The sequence below is a fragment of the Sorex fumeus genome, unplaced genomic scaffold (genome assembly GCF_029834395.1).
Source record: "Sorex fumeus unplaced genomic scaffold, SorFum_2.1 ptg000047l, whole genome shotgun sequence".
Taxonomy (NCBI): domain Eukaryota; kingdom Metazoa; phylum Chordata; class Mammalia; order Eulipotyphla; family Soricidae; genus Sorex; species Sorex fumeus.
The window spans coordinates 24,184,415-24,202,043 of record NW_026606104.1 but is presented as its reverse complement, the minus strand read 5'-3'; the positions used below and the strand labels follow the sequence as shown (position 1 = coordinate 24,202,043).

Here is a 17,629-nt window from a genome sequence, read left to right as displayed (position 1 = left end):
GGATGCTGGGAATTGAACCCAGGTTGGCTGCGTGCAAGGCAAACGCCCTACCCGCTGTGCTATCACTCCAGCCCCTGCAATTACTTTTTTAAATGGAATCACTGTGATATACAATTACAAGCTTTCATGTTTGAGTTTCGATCATATAATGATAAAACACCCATCCCTCCACCAGTGCACATTCTCCACCACCAATGTCCTCAGTATACACCCCCCTTCCCAACCATCCTCTTGCCTCCATGGCAGACAATTCCCCCCACCCCCACTGTCCACGTTTGAGCATTATGGTTGGCAATACATATACTGAGAGGTTATCATGTTTGGTCCTTTATCTACTTTCAGTACACCTCTTCCATCCCGAACAATTTTTTCAACCATCATTGTTTTAGTGATCCCTCCTCTATTCCAGTTGCCTCTCCTCCAGCTCATGAGACAGGCTTCCAACTATGGGGCCCTTGGCAATCACATTTCTTTTTTTTTTAAATTTTTATTAGTGAAACACCATGAGGTACAGTTGTAGACTTAGAGTTTTGTGCTTGGGTTTCAATTATACAATGATTGAGTACCCATCCCTTCACCAGTGCCCATTTTCCACTACCACGGATCCCAGTATCCCTCCCACCCCCACCCCCTACATCCCACCCTGCGTCTGTGGCAGGGCATTCCCCTCTGTTCTCTCTCTCCTTTTGGATGCTGTGGTTTGCAAAAGAGGCATTGAGTGGCAATCATGTTTGGTCTATAGTCTACTTTCAGCATGCTTCTCCCATCCTGGGAGGATCCTCCTAGCACCCTTTATTTGGTGCTCCCTTCTCTATCTGAGCTGCCCTTTCCCCTAGCATGTGTGGCTGGCCTCCAAGCCATGGAGTAAACCTCCTGGTACTTATCTTGGCTATTCTTGGGTGTTAGTCTCCTATTTAGTTACTTTATGTTCCCCAGATGAATGCAATCTTTCTATGTCTGTGCCTTTCTTTCTGACACATTTTGCTTAGCATGATACTTTCCATGTAGTACCATTTGTATATGAATTTCATGACTTCATCTTTTCTAACAGCTGCATAGTACTCCGTTGTATAGATGTACCAAAGTTTCTTTAACCAGTCAGTCATCTGTTCTCGGGCACTCAGGTGTTTTCCAGATTCTGGCTATTGTAAACAGTGCTGCAAATGAACAAAAAAGTGCAGATGTCACTTCGACTATACTTTTTTGCCTCTCTGGGATATATTCCCAGAGTGGTATTGCTGGGTCAAATGGGAGCTCAATTTCTAATTTTCTGAGAATCGTCCATACTGTTTTCCAAAAGGGCTGAACCAGTAGGCATTCCCACTAGCAGTAAAGGAGGGTCCCTTTCTTGCCACATCCGTGCCAACACTGGTTGCTTTTGTTATTTTGTATGTGGGCCAGTCTCTGTGGTGTGAGATCGTATCTCATTGTGGTTTTGATCTGCATCACCCTGATTATTAATGATGTAGAGCATTTTCTCATGTGCCTTTTTGCCATTTGGGCAATCACATTTCTTAATCCTACATTTTAAAATAATTATTTGTTTTATTCTTTGTTTTGGGGCCACACTTGGTAGCGTTCGGGGGTGAGTTCTGACTCTGCTAAAGAATAACCCCTGGCAGTGCTTGGGAGACATTGGGAATTAAAGTACAGCCATCCCCAAAGCAGGATAGGTCTTTCCTAGAGTTGAAGATAATTAAATATCCTTGTTTTAATTTCCATGTGAAAACTTTTTTTGAGGGGGGCCACACCAAAAGGTGTTCAGGGCTTATTCTTGGCTCAGTGTTCAGGGACCGTTCCTGGTGAGTCTTGGGAGACCATCTGGGGTGCTAGCAATTGAAATCCAGCCAGCCAGCTATACTCTCTCCAGTCCCTACTTGCAGTGTGAAAACTAATACTCGAGTAATATTTCTATAGGAGAGCGCTTACTATTATTTTGTTTTGTGGTCACATCTTCAATGCTCAGTGGCTACACCAGGCACAGTGCCAGGGGTTTCTCCTGAGTGTGTTGTACCCGGGGAACATGTGGTTCTGTGCTTTGAACCCAAGACTACTGCTTGTGAAGCATGCACTTTGGCCATCGAAATCATCTCTCTGGCCCTTTCCAATGTATATAACTTTGGGAAGAGTTACAAAGTATTACAACTTTTATTTATTTTATTTATTTATTTGGTCACACCTGGCAATGCACAGGGATTACTCCAGGCTCATGCACTCAGGAATTACTCCTGGCAGTGCTCAGGGGACCATATGGGATGCTGGGAATCAAACCCGGGTTAGCTGCATGCAAGGCAAACACCCTACCTGCTATGCTATCGCTCCAGCCCCTTACTACTTTTTAAAAAGTTATTATTAAATATTTTATTTAATTTAAAATAGATTGTAGATGATGATGCCCCAGAGATGTACAAAACAATCTCTCAAGAATCTCTTACACCTGGAAAACTGGAAATCAATTTTGAAGAATTATTAAAACAAAAAATGGAAGAGGAAAAAAGACGAACAGAGGAGGAACGCAAGCATAAGTTAGAGCTGGAAAAACAGGAATTTGAACAGTTGAGACAAGAAATGGGAGAGGTAAGACTTTAACCAATTATATTATTAAAAAATGTTTCATATTACCTTATAGTAACTTTCTGAGGAGTATTATTCACATAAAGGACACTCACTCAACCATGAGGTACTAAGTACAAGTTTCAGTATAGTTAAGTATGCCCCTTTTTTTGGGTTTGTTTTTTGGGCAACACCTGACAGTGTTCAGGAATTATTCCTGGTGGGGTTTGGGGGGACATACCATATGGAATATCAGGGATCAAACCCAGGTCAGCCTCATCAAGTCAAGCACACTACCTGCTGTTACTTTCTCCAGACCGGTATGGCACTTTCTGGCTTGCTGTAACTCTACCTCCCTTACTCACAAATCACAAATCATCGTTATTCGTCGATTGCCTCAAGCAGGTCCCAGTAACGTCTCCTTCAACCTAGCCCTGAGATTATATTCAAGGCTCTTTAGGAGAATGAGACCCATCATTGTTACTGGTATTTGGCATATTGGGTACGACACGGGGAGTTTGCTAGACTCTGCCCTGTGGGCAGGCTACATTCGGTAACCTGCCAGTTTGTCCAAAGTAGGAATGAGATAATAAGATGTCATAATAAGATGTCATAATAAGATGGCCGCATTTGCGGCCGCGCGGTTCCGGGAGCTGGTTTTAAGTCTCTGAGTCTAGGCCGTTGATGGGATTACACGGCGCCAGGGGGCCAGTTGCAATTGCAAGTGAGAGATGTTACTATAGTAATGAGTAGATATTTCTTCCTATATATACCTCACACTTTTGTGCCTTTAAGTGATTGAAAACTGTTCTTATAATACTTTATATATCTGATGAAGCTCAGGGGTTATTCCTGGCTCTGCTCTCAGTACTCATGGCTGTGCTCAGGGAACCATATAGGATGTTGGGGATCGAACCCAGGTTGGCTGTGGCAAGGCAAGCTATCTACTGTATTCTATCTACTGTATCCTATCTACTGTATTCTCTGTAGCCCAATATTTAATATCTCATAACTTTGCTGTTGCTGGGGATCAGAGATTGAGCCCAAGGCCTCCTACTTTCATAGGCATAGACTATGAAATAGGCATAGACAGTAAGCCACATCCCTGCTCCCTTCCTTCCCTTTTGTTTTGGGTTTACTTGGTGGTATTTGGTCACTCCTGGCAGTATTTGGAGGGCCATGTGGTCCCAGGGCTTCAATTGGGACCTCTGGCAGCATGCATACTTAGTCCTCTGAGCTGTCTTGTCTTTTTTTTTTTTTAAGTGTTATGAGTGTGTTATGTTTCTTGAGACAATTAAATTGAAAAAAGTGAAAATACTGAAGCAGTATTATGGACATTAATAGGAGTATTTGGCAAGTCTTTGAATTATTTGATTATCCTTAGAACATTATTATTAAAAATTAACTTACATAATACGAACACATAATCATATATTTTACTACCAGACATTGTAAGGTCTATTACGTATATACATATCAGCATGGGTATATATGCAAACATACACATAGGCCATTTCATAAGCATGTAGCTTGTGCCCTCATAGAATCTAAACGCTTAGAAGAGTCATGCTTTGGATTTTTGCTATCTTAAATTTTTTATTTTGGGGCCACACCCACCTATACTCAGGGGCAATTCCCAGATGGGTGCTGGGAGGACTTGTGCATGTAGTACCAGGGATTTATTTTTATTCAGGCAATTATTTTTAACGCTTTTTGAATTGGTGGCAGGGTCTCCTGCCCCCGCGCCTGGCTGTCCTCACCAGGGCCCCTTGGAGGGGGGAGGGTTGAGTTTCTTTCCCCCCTCCCTGCCCCGAGCAGAGCCCCAGCAGCTGAGGACCTCCGGAGCCAGCCACGGCCATGCTGGAACCACTCTCCACACATCTGGACGGGCCTCATGCATGAAAGAACTGGCAGAGGAACCCAGGCATGCGGGTCCCGGGGCTGAGGTCTCCAACCCTACTCGGATTGGGACTGGGACTTCTCCAACCAGACCCCCCTCTTCCAGTAGATAGGCGTCATACCCACCAGCTGCTGCCAGCGCCAGGTTGATGCCATCAACGGCCAAGACGCAGACTATAAAATCTAGCTCCTGGACATCTTATCATCTTCCCCCCCCCCCCCCCTTTGGAGAACCTGGCAGGCAACCAAAAGCATCCTGCCCGAACGGCAGAGTCTGGCAAACTTCCTGTGTCGTATTCAATATCCCAAATACCAGGAACAATGATGGGCCTCATTCTTCTAATCCTGAAAGAGCATTGAAATTGCTTTCAAAATCTCAGGGCTAGGATGAAGGAGACGTTACTGGTGCCTGCTCGAGGGAATCGACGAACAACAGGATGCTTGTGCTTGTGTGCTTGTGCTTGAATCGGTGTGTGTTCCAAGTAAAAGCTGATTAACATTATTTACACTGGCACTGTAATTTCTTGCTCTGCTTTGTTGGATAGAGTAGAACTAAAGCGTCATGCATAATTCTGGCAACAATAACCATTTCCTTAGTAGTGTGTGGGCCATGGGTGGTATGTTGGACATCCCTACCCTTTAGGCAGTGAAGTCTTGGCTTACCTGTAACTTTCTGTTTGTCTCCTCAGGGTGGGGCCTTAGCAACTTTCTTCTCACTTCCGTAAGTCCCAAGGCCCACATACTTATTTCCACCTCTGTGGATTCTGCCTCCAGCCTCCATCTAGAGAGCCAGTAATCAGTGTAGGCAGAAGAGAGGAGGGTTAAGGAAAAGTCTTATATTTCCATCATGTACTTATATTTCCTGTCAGAGAATGAGTAGCAGTTATGAGGATTGGGGACAGCTATAGCTTGGGTCGAGGTGATGTCTCACCTTGGCCTAGCAGTGAAGTAGCACCACCCCCCCCTTTTTTTGGTGGTTCCTAGAATCCAACCCAGGGTCTCACACACATCTAAGGCAAGCGGCCTACTGTTAAGACACATTGCAACCCAAGGCACTTTGTTTAGAGGTTGTATAAGCTTTATTTTTTTAATTTCAAAGAATAAATGGTCAGCATTTACCAGCATTTAATAATAGGAGTATTTGGCAAGTCCTTGAATCATTTTATCATCAAACTATTGTATGGCAGTTTTTTGCGGGGAAGTCACACCCAGCAGTGTTTAGGGGCCACTCCTGGCAGTAGAGGTGGTTTGTGCTGAGATTCAAACCAGGATTGCAGCTGAGGCCGTATGAGGCAAGTGTCATTATACAAGTTCATCGCCTGTACGAACATATCTACAGCCATAATTTTTTGAAACTCTCCTTCAAGTATTGAGCAATGACAAATTTTCCCATTCTATGAGGCGAGATAGGGTTTTGCTACAAAATGTTTAAAGAAAATAGCAATATGTTGTTTCGTTTTTTACTGACATTGGGGTCTTATGCAAGGCAAGTGCTCTACCGCTGAGCTACATACATCCCCCAAATACTTCCCATTTTGGGGATGAGGGCACATCTGGTGATTCTGTAGGTGTACTTCAAATTTGGTGCTTGGGAAGACTGTTAAATGATAGAACACTGGGACCCTAATTTGTAATAAAATTAGGTATCTTCTTAATTTGTAATAAATCATTAGGAAAGCTGAGAAAAAGAAGGAAAATGAACTAAAAAATGGATAAAATGGCAAAGAACTGGTTAATTTTTGTTGACTGTTTTAATTTGGCAGAATATAGAATTGAAAACACAAATGACTATGCAGTAAAGTGTGGGCATTTTACCAGATCGTATCAGTTGAAATAACTTAGCTTGAACACTGAGTGAACACTTATATTATCATCATATTAAAGACAGAACGAATTTTAGAATATCTTTATTTTCAAAGTTTTATGCCACATCCAGCAGTGCTTAGGCAGTACTCCTGGCTTTGTGATCAGAGGACACTGAGTAGTGCTGAGAATTTAACCACAATCAGCCACATGCAAAGATCCTTAACTCGTCTTTTTCTCCCTGCCTTTTCTGGCTCTCCTTCATAGATGAAGAAATTGTGTTCCATTGGATTGAACTAGGTAAAAGACTACATGTCATCAGCACTAGCAACTTTACCTACTCAATTCACAGTCCTCCCAAGTACCTTTCTTCATTTTCCCCTAAACAAAGGTTTTCCTAGAATTTCTAGCTATTAACAAATTCCACTTAAAACATCCGAATTTTAGCACTACAATAGAATGCTGAGTTGAACCATATTTTTCCTAAGCATGATACATTACATACATCCCTCCCTTCCCCAGCAAGAGCTTTTCACCCAACTGTTCAGCATACTTGTGGGCTACTCTGCCCAGGGTTCACTTCTGGAGGTGCGGGGTGGGTGGGTGGGTGGAGGGGGGACAATATGCAGTGCTAAGGACAGAACCAAGGTAAACTGCATGCAAGGCAAAGCACCCCTAATCTATTTTTCCAACCATGTTTTCCAATAATCTTTTTTTTGGGGGGGGGGGGGGGAGGACGGGGTATCTCTCTCAAATGGTGCTCTGGAGTTCCAGGCCCCCAGACCAAGTGGCTCAATGAAAAGGGAGAAAGACATCATTGAACTATTCTAAGAGAAAATTTAAGTGTTATTTATAGTCTTAATATTTTTTGGGGGTCACATTTTTTGGGTGCTTTGGAGTGACCCCTGGCGGTTTGGGGGAATCATATGTAATTCTAGGAATTAAAACTGGGGTCAGCTGTAGACAAGGGAAACACCTTACTCCTGGTACTTTCTCTCTGGACCTAGTCTTAGTATTATTTTTAATTCGTAAAAATAGGCATGGACTTTTCTTTTTTTTTTTTTTTAAAAACAGTGCCAGATATCAAATCTGGGGCCTAACACATGCTGGGCATCTTTTTTACGAGTGATCCACACCCAAAACCAAGGCATGTGGGTTTGTTTAGTGAGGTTACTCTAGCTATACTTCTAGCCTCAATATACGGTTGTTATTTTGGGTATATTCTAGTAGTTAATATACAAAATCTTTATTTTAAAGGAAGAAGAAGAAAATGAAACATTTGAACTAAGCAGGGAATATGAAGAATTAATCAAACTGAAAAGGAGTGGGTCTATTCAAGCTAAAAATCTGAAAAGCAAGTTTGAAAAAATTGGACAGTTGTCTGAAAAAGAAATACAGAAAAAGATAGAAGAAGAACGAGCGAGGAGGAGAGCGATTGACCTTGAAATTAGAGAGCGAGAGGCAGAAAACTTCCATGAGGTATTTCTTCTTACATTCTGAATTGTTATAGAATAGTAATGATAATGAACTTAGCAGAAAGTAACACTGTCTTTAAAATGATTGTTGGTATGTAACCATTGATATATATAAGGGTCTGGCACCTAAATGGAAAAAGCATATCAAAATCTTAAGAGGAGGCGGAAGTAGAATAGATGTTATGGCACCGGTCTTTCAGTTTACCCCTGCCTGCAGTGGCAAAAACACCATCCCCCAAACGATCTAATGAGACTTTGAAAGATTTACCTATTTCAAAATTATCCACTGGCACAAGTTTTAGTTTGACTCAATAGAACCAGTGTATTTTTTTGGGGGGGGTGGGGGGAGGTCACACCCAACAATGCTTAGGGCTCTGCACTTAGGGATTACTCCTGGCGGTGCTCACAGGACCATATGGGATGCTGGGGATTGAAGGTCGGATGCATGCAAGGCAAATGCCATACCCACTGCACTACTGCTCTGGCCCCAGATCCAGTATATTTTCAGGTGAAAATAGACCCCAGAGATGTCATGACCATGGTTCAGTGGCAGGGCCTAAGAATTCAGGTAAGAATTTGAAACATTTTCTATGTAAAATAAGGAGACAGTCACTGTTCTTGTTTCTCCATTTTAGTATTTTAGTTTTTGGGCACACCTGGCAACACTCAGGCTGTCTTACTTTTTGTCTGTTCAAGGATCATTCCTGGTTGGGTTCAGAGAACCATATATGGCGGGAGGGACAGAAACCAGGTTGGTGGCATGCAAGGCCCTATCCACTGTATTATCTTTCCAGACTCCAAAGGTCTCAATCATGATCATTAACAGGTGACTTGACCATAAAGTCAGATATTATGTTATGGCATTTTGTTTTATAGGATTGCACTTGAAAGTATTTTCAACACATGGGATGCATTTGGTAAAGTATCTGAATAGCTGAAGCTAATTCAAACATCTAAGATTCCCACATTAATAACTTGGGGGGCAGAATACAGAAGGTAATGCACTTATTTTGCATAGAGCTGTCATGGCCACAATCCTGGCTCAAATCCCTGGTACCATATATGGTCCCCTGAGCAGTCTCAGGGGTTAGTCACTCCAGGAGAGTCAAGGAGGGGCACCATGGCCAATCTGGATACTTAAATGTGTTCCAGTAAGTGTTCTGTACACTGTATTCTAGATTGAATAAAACCTAGAGTTTCTGATAATGTATTGTACAGGGTGGTTGGAGGAGGCCTGACAAGAATCTGAACCAGGGCTGGGAGGAAAGGATTCTAATTACTGAAAATACTTCACAAAACAATGAAATTAGGGGGATAGAGAAAATTTCCATGCCTACACAATAGCACAAAAGAGAAAGCACCAAAAATACTCATTGCTCTTACTGGTTTTTTAGAAAATAACTAATTCTCATTCATGGCCCACTTTCTTGGGGGTTGGGGGTATTGGGACACACCAGGCAAATACCTTGGCTCTGAACTCAGTAATCATTCCGGGCGGTAACCACAGGGTGTCAGGGATGAGGCTGATCGTGTTCCAAGGCAGGTGCCCTACTCTGCTGTGCTATTGCTAACCCACTTTCTAAAAATAGGATGAAGATGTTGATATCAAGCCTGCAAAGAAAAGTGAGGCTCCGTTTACTCACAAAGTAAATATGAAAGCTAGATTTGAACGTATGGCTAAGGCAAGAGAAGAGGAGGAACAAAGAAGAATTGAAGAACAAAAGTTACTGCGGATGCAGTTTGAACAAAAAGAAATTGATGCAGCACTACAAAAGGTACTGGGTTTACATATTCCTTGTTGTCCTAAGATGGTCTTAAAAGAGTTTCCTCTGAGAAAAAAAAAAAGCATTTTATTTACATTTTTAGCTTCTGGACCACACTTGGTGGTGCTCAGTGCTTGCTCCTGGACTGATTCTGCACTCCTGCCTGGTGAGCTCAGGATAGAGGGTAGTAGGATTCGAACACAGGGCACCTGTGAGCAAGGCAAATGCCTTACTTGCTGTATTACTGTTCCAGTCCCAGAATTTTAGTAACTCTCAAAAGTCACTGGACTACCAGTTCTCACTCAGCAGGTACATGGGCACAGAAAAGTTGAAAACCATCGATATTCAATGCAGTACACTTTGTGGTACTTATTATTTACCTTCAAAATTTTATTACTAAAGCAATGCTTGAAAAATGCTAATAAGGCATTATCAATTTCAATGTCCTTATTTTTAGAAAAGAGAAGAGGAAGAGGAGGAAGAAAGTAGCATCATGAATGGTTCCACTACTGAAGATGAAGAACAAACAAGATCAGGAGCCCCATGGTTCAAGAAGTCTCTAAAAAACACATCGGTTGTAGATAGTGAGCCAGTTCGATTTACTGTTAAAGTAACAGGAGAACCTAAACCTGAAATTACATGGTGGTTTGAAGGAGAAATACTGCAGGATGGAGAAGACTATCAATATATTGAAAGAGGGGAAACTTACTGCCTCTATTTACCAGAAACTTTCCCAGAAGATGAAGGAGAGTATATGTGTAAAGCAGTCAACAATAAAGGCTCTGCAGCTAGTACCTGTATTCTTACCATTGAAAGTAAGAATTAATCATTATTAATCTTAAACTTTTGTTCTATTTATTCTACTTTCTTTTAAAAAGTTACTTTTCCTTTCTCTTTTTTAGCTGACTACTAGGCTCCCCTTCTCTCTCCAACTTTCTTACTACATCTATTTTTTTCCTATGGCGGGGCTAAAAAACGAAGCCAGAAGTGCCACTGTGTTGCCTTCTTTTCCTTTTCCTAAGTCTTCAAGTACTCGTCATCTGAAGACTGCCTTCTTGCTTTCCAAAGAGCACCAGAACCATCACCATGGGCAGTAAAATTTAATGTGCATTTAAAAGGGGAAAGTGGGACATCAATTCATTGTATCAGAACGTACGAGAAAGGCTGTGTGTTTTTCCTGCAACTTTACAGAAATCGTGTTTTTTAAAAAAATAAAGTAGAACACAATGTTTTGCATGAAATGCTATTTGAGCTATTTACAAACCTAAGATTAGTCTGAAATAGCTAGTAATGAATCTGGAACCTATCAAATTAAGTGGACTTTTCCTCTTAGTTAATCATTTGATGGTTGTGGCTTCAAAGTCTTTCTGACTCAGATTGGGCATGGTGTAGAGGAGATGAAAGTCATCCTTTTGATGGGAAGGAAATTAAGGGCTTTAACAATTTCCAAGAAAAAAAATCTGCGGCAATCACTGCCTAGAATTCAGAGTGTTAAGATTATGAGTTTTTCAAATGTGTGTAATATATGTTCAACCTTATAAAGCAACTGGTATTTTATTGAGAATATTGTATGCACAGATCACGTGGAAGTAAACACTTTGTCAACAGGAAAGATTTCAAGACCCACGAGGATTTTCTTTAGGAAAAACAACAGTATCTTCAAATTTCAATTACGGTCTCTAAGTCTGTAAATAATTAACTATCATGTTCTGCTATCAGATTGTTTTATATTTTAATTTTCTGGAGGACAATTTTATTTTACAATGTAAATCCATAATAAAGCAATTCTGTATTAAATGAAGTCATGCAGTGTTTTACAAAAGACAAAGCACTCCCTTATAATATTTATCAATGACATTTAATTTTTATTGAGAAAACCATAATCAGTACAAAATTACAGTAATCATGTGCCCTTTACATACAATGTCATTAAAGCACAACTCTTAGCCACAGTTTGTAAAGTATTCAATTTACCTCAAGTCCAAGCTGCCATCTCCCTAAGACACTGTTCCCATCACAGTAGCCATTTTAAGCCAATCTTCTTTTTACACACGGGTAGTTTCTGTAGAGAACACTTTTCTCAGGACGAAAATGCATTGAGCATGCATAAGAAAAAATATTTATATGCGCAAATACATTTAAGAGTTCTATAGGGATATCACTGAAGAAAATAAAACTTTGGGTTTTGCTTTTTAAAAGCACCTATTAAAAAAATCCCTTTGAAGCTTATACTGTGCAAGGAAACTCAAGTGACTAAACAAGAAGTAAGGTTATTTTCAAGAGACAATTTTTTCATTAACTAGTATTGTTAAAATGATTTAAAAGTGAGGCAGAATTTTCAGAAAATAAAAACAAGACATTCTCATTGATTATTAATTTCTACATCCTTATTTCAGGAAACAGTTAAAACAATACAGGTAGAACTGGTTCTTCTGGCAGAGTACTCAAACAAATGAAATATAAGTTCTGAATATATTCCTACTTCCTTCTTACTGTATTTTACCACACCTACTCAAACCACCCTTTATTAACTACTAAGATATTTGTGTAAGGATATATTTTACAATGTTTACACAAACAACTAGTATTAAATCACTAGCTTTAATATTAAAAAGATTTTTATGAATTAAGTACACCTTTCACATCTAAAAGAAATATCAAACCAGAAGAATTCTAAAAACCACACTAAAAGCGACCTTTAAAAATAACATTGTCCAGTTTCTTTATAAGTGCTAGTAAATCCCATTTCAATCTAACTAAACATTGTTTCTACAACCCCTAACACATCCACTGCATTCAAGTCAACTGGCTCACCTTTTCTGCTTTCCATTAATTTCAAGGTTAAGAATAGCGCCATTAAAAAATGCTTGTAGTATTCAAGTGAAGGCTTATGGTAATGAAAAAAATTCTCATGAGACACAATGCTCCAATATCTATTAGCATTCATCTACATTTTCTTTCATAAAAATGCAAACTTCAACTAACCAAGACTCAACACTCTTAAAAGGTTCAAAAGAACCTCTTATATCAATCTTAACATGCCTATCATTGACTACTAAAACACACACACACACATACACACACATAAATGTGGTGCAGTAACTACATAACTTATGAAATTTAACAGTTTATGGAACATTTAAGAAAGTGAATAGCACTTAAAAATAAAAAGTGATCAAAAGCAGGTACATTACACCCTATATCATATTATGTATGGGAATACATTTCATATTTCTCAATTATGACTTGCCAATTTTACCTTCTACATTGAGCCCTTCTATGGTCCATGCTCATCGGCTCACCAATGGCATACACTCAAAGGATTCCTCTTTATGGGTAACTATCTCAGGACCTGATTTTATGAGCTATGATTTGGTGCTTGCAGCATCTTCAGCACTGTGTGTGAAAATGAAGGCAGTATTTTTGAATGGTTTTCTTTGTTGTACAGATAAGCAGGAATTTTAAAAGGATCAGCACATTTTAGAAATTTAATAAACAAAACGGATTACTATGATGCTGCTTTAAAACAGTCATCTTAACTCAAAGTATGTACCAGTTAAAATCATTATAAGAACACACCAAACATTTTAAACTGGCAAAAATGCAGTGTCAGTTATTAAAGTAGTATAAATCAGAAAAATATTGGTTGCTATACAAATATGAAAGCTTATTTGCCATACAGTTAACATTTCATTGATGCATATCTTTTATCAAAACGTACTGCCAGTACTCCTTATAATTTCCCCCTTTTCAGTGTATATAAAAGCTAAGGAAACTGAACTGTCTTAAAAAAAAAAAAAGTCACAAAACTCTGACCCATAATATCCTCACTGTATTACTATAGTTCAAGGAGAAAAAAATAAAAACTCCATTGAGGTTTGGCGGGTAAAGAAATTGTCCTATCAATCAAACAGATTGTGAAGGCTGTTGAAGCTTCTCCCCAAGGGACTTCCTAAATCTGGGAAACTATGCAATTGTCCTTTCTTAATTTTAACAATTCTACACTTGGGAAAAGATTACAAAAAGTTTGGATAGTTCGTTATAGCAGCAATCTACTCATTTTCTTGTTTCAATAAAAAAAATTAAAATAAAAACATTACCCAGAAATTGTAAACAGTTGTTTGAACAACTTACAGACTTTCCATTGAAAGGGTAGCATAAAGAACAAAGTACATTTGGGGGAAGCAATAGCAGATTGCTCTTGAATACACAACCACAAAAACCTCACAGGGACAACATTAATGTACTGAAATATTTATTTATATATGTCCTTAGGTTGTGCTTACCTGTTGCTTTTTGCAGCAGAACCTAAGGTGGAAGGTCTGGGAAGGCACTGTGAAGTATAAATAATTGCACTGTTTGCAATTAATAAAGATTTTAAACCTTAAAATGAATCAAAATCAACAGCCTCCAATTTGTGAGTCATGATACTGAATCCAATTGAACTATTTCTTCAGTTTAATCAATAAATGCACCACTTTCCTAAACGGTCATCTGTAAAACGGTATCATGCAGAATACTGAAATTGTTCAGGTCAATACCCTACTCTCCTAAAGATAACAGGTAAGTCCCTTAACTATTAAACTTCAAACTACAACTAAATATCCATTCTAAATAAGGGTAAGGGAAATCACTAAAGATTCTATAAAACAGTAAAAAACATTTCAATATCTACAATAAACTATACTATTTTCTATCCTGCAGGAATCTCAACATTTACGTCCTTGTACATCTTTTATTGCATATTCAGAAAAACAAATGGTGCTCCCCACCAATGAAAGAACTCATATTTATGACATGGTGTTAAAATTGCTTAGTAACTGAAAGGCTACTCCTGTCTGATACATTTCAAGTCTTTCATATTAATATAAGATATGCATATTTTATACTGAATACCAATATATTTTAGGAGCACCAACAAGAAATACTCTTCACTTTGTTAACCATCAGTTTTCTTTAGCTGGAGCTAAAGCACATCAAAAATACTTACCCATTAAGCTCACTTAAAAAAAATACAGAGACCTATGTATTATTCTACATTAAATTAGAGAAGCAGTTATGGTTTTCCAAGGTATCAGCACTGTATTCCAACATAATATTCACACAGAGTATGGCATTTACATTATGTGGAACATTGACAAAAAGATACTGTTGCAGTTCATCAATTTGTCATTCTGATGTACTTACAGTGCAATGCTCCTTGAAGGAACACATTCAAGGATGATACACAGCACAGTCCTCCTCACCCCTACAGAGCTAGTTCTATACTGGCTGGATCAAACCTGCACTTCAACAGACAATGGCAAGACAGACTGTATATTTGCATGTAGTCTAATATATTAATATGCAAAGAGCCAACAAATATGCAAAGAGTAAAACAATGGATTTCAACAAAATATCAGAACTTCAGCATGAGTGTTATAGAGTAATAAAATGATTAAAAATACATAAAAAATTAAGTTGAATTCAATGATTGGACTTGTGCATTTACAAAACAAAGCTTATCTATACTGCAAAAAGAAAATGAAAAAAAAAAAAAAAGCTCAAACAATTCCACACCCCAATAATGTTTCAATGGCAGATGCGCTGTAGCTCAACTTTTTGCATACTATTTCACTGGTTCTACCCTGAATTTAGAAAGAAACACACTATATTGTATATACATCAAAAGAGTTGCTTTACATGAAAAAACTGTTCTTATTAGACTATTCATTCACTATTGAAAACTTTTAAATTAGTTATGCTGAAATAGTCTTGGAAATCAAGTAATTATCAAATCAAGAACAGAAAGGTTAACTGTTATAGCAGCAGTACAGGTCTGAAACAGTGGTCATGTATAAAAAGAAATTTCACTGTTAATGCAATGGAAGTATGCCAAAAGATCACTGTATACACATGCAGTTTTTAATCAAACAGAAGGGAAAAAATGAAGATATCAGGATTACTTGTGCTGAAACAGCCAAATACAATAATGGAAAAGATCCTCCATCTATCACTATACTGCAAGGGGGAAAAAACATGCCAGTGTTTATAAAAAAAAAGCTCAATTAATATTTCATGGGGAACGCTTAAATATTTGTGTATGTATCTTATCACTGCTAAGAAATTATGAATCCTTTAAATACCCACATATCCAACTTACCGACACAGGAGGTTTCATATCATTTATTGTAAAGCACAAAACAGGCATTTTTAAAAGTGAAAGTATACATTGAAAAAGTACATTTATATCACAAAGCATTGACCACATAATAGTTGCAAATACATTTGCTGGAATGTGTACATCTACACTAAATACTAGAAACAAACCAATTTTCATTTCTACACAGAAATATTAACCTCCTATCAGTAGTGATAGATATTTTTGTACATTTTCAAAAAAAAAAAACACTATTTTAAACCAAAACAAAATTAAGATCTTCATCAAGTCGTCTGCATCCATATATTTAACAAAGGTTTTTTTCCCCCACACAATGAAGCAAATACTGTATTGTCCACTTCTTATTATTGGCCCTGTGCAGAAGAGATACATAAGAAATACACAAAATGTTAAAGAAAATCCTTTAAATGGAGCTAACTCAGGAGTGAATCCTTTAAGAAAGAAAAACTGGTTAATATAAATGGTGGTGGCTTCTTGCATGATTTGCAAATCCCTGGGGGAAGAAAATTTATTTTTAAAATCAAAGGCATTTAGAAAATATTCAGCACTCAGATGCCAGAAAGCATTATTAAAAAAACAAACAAAACCCAAACAATAAACCACAGTACTTCAAATACTTTGCCAGATTAAAAATTTAGGAGGCAAACATAATCCCAAACAGACAAAACAAACATGCAGAAAAACACGATTGGAGTAAAAGTCAACAACACATTAGCAAATTTATTATACCTGAGGTGCTGGAGGATGCTGTGGCATTCCCTGGGGACTCGTCTGGGCATAGTAGGCTGCTTGTTGCCTATAGTACTCAGCCCAGGCTGCACTATAATCTGGTTGCCCACCTGGAGGAGCCCCAGCAGGAGCAGGAACTGCTTGACCTTTAAGAAAACAAAGCAGTTGTGTTGCTGTAACCATAATTAAAGGCCCCAAAGAATCTCATTTCTAATAAAAACAATACCTTGCTTCTTGTAATATTCCTCCCAAGCCTTTGAATAATCTTGTGTCTGCCCTTGTTGACCTAAAAAAAACCCCCTAAATTTTAATAAAAAATTATATCCACTATAAGTACAGGTTATAAAGACAAAAACAGAGGATCAGAATTGCTCCTATTATTTAGGAATAATCTTGACTTTATTACAAACTTGATAAACTACCAGTACTTTTTTTTGCGGAGGGGGGGGTGAGGGGGGTGGCGGGGAAGAAATTGTCTCCATCCCGTGGTGCCCATGGACAACTTCTTGACCCCGCGGAAAAGGGACCATGTACACTGTCAGGGATAAAACCTGGGCTGGCAGCATGAATGGCAAACACCTTAATCCCTATAACTATCTCTCTCGCCCAACCATCGGTACTGATGGGCTGCCTGGGATAACTATAATCAGTTGTATGTGAGGCAAACACCTTAACCTCTGCACTATTTCTCAGACACCTTCCATTTTTGTTTGGGGGTGGGGTGGGGGCTGGGTCAGAGGTCGCTGAGTCACACATGGAAGTGCTCAAGAGACTATAAATGCTACTGGCATTCGAACCTATGCCTTTTAAAGAAACAAAACTCACTCAACTTAAAAGATATTAAAGACCAGTTTTTAAGATCTGAATTAAAACAGCATATTCTAATTTAGTGTCTATAAATTCTGTGCGAAGACTAATTTCAACATATCCCTTTGGGTATTTAAAGCTACAGTATGACACAACAATATCAAGTTAGACAATTTTATTAAAATTAGTCTGTATGATAAAAATTTAAGTGAAGAGGTCTAAGCAACAAGATCAATGAAATGATCATTTTCATGAAAAGACATTTCTACACAGGGTAACTTTGCTGAATGAAGGCTAATTCAGAACAGACATCAATGGGACTGTAGAGACAGCAATAAGCTCAAAGTGCATGCTTTTCCATGTAGGAGGCTCAGGTTCAGTTGCTGGCACTGCTAGGTGTCACCAAAGAATCAAAATAAATTAAGGAAAAAAAAAACCCA

General features: G+C 38.6%; 2 protein-coding genes across 10 annotated transcripts in view; one reads left to right on the top strand and one right to left on the bottom strand.

The window, feature by feature from the left end:
* Positions 1-10,695, top strand: part of NEXN (nexilin F-actin binding protein) — a 54,122-nt gene extending 43,427 nt beyond the window's left edge. For 2 of the 3 annotated variants that reach the window (XM_056123755.1, XM_056123754.1), the window contains 5 exons: positions 2,380-2,577; positions 7,513-7,734; positions 9,320-9,505; positions 9,951-10,308; positions 10,396-10,695. In XM_056123755.1, the coding sequence (XP_055979730.1) occupies positions 2,380-2,577; positions 7,513-7,734; positions 9,320-9,505; positions 9,951-10,308; positions 10,396-10,406 (975 nt within the window). In that variant the 3' untranslated portion in view covers positions 10,407-10,695. Of the gene's footprint in view, positions 1-2,379; positions 2,578-7,512; positions 7,735-9,319; positions 9,506-9,950 lie in introns of all 3 variants that reach the window. The other variant, XM_056123753.1, reaches the window with a different exon arrangement.
* A 660-nt stretch (positions 10,696-11,355) lies between these two features.
* The window catches only part of FUBP1 (far upstream element binding protein 1), a 32,675-nt gene continuing 26,401 nt past the window's right edge, over positions 11,356-17,629 (bottom strand). For 2 of the 7 annotated variants that reach the window (XM_056123756.1, XM_056123757.1), the window contains exons 19-21: positions 16,609-16,668; positions 16,383-16,528; positions 16,013-16,146 (exon numbers count right to left, since the gene is read on the bottom strand). In XM_056123756.1, coding sequence (XP_055979731.1) covers positions 16,105-16,146; positions 16,383-16,528; positions 16,609-16,668 — 248 coding nt within the window. In that variant the 3' untranslated portion in view covers positions 16,013-16,104. The other 5 variants (XM_056123759.1, XM_056123760.1, XM_056123761.1 and 2 more) reach the window with 4 other exon arrangements.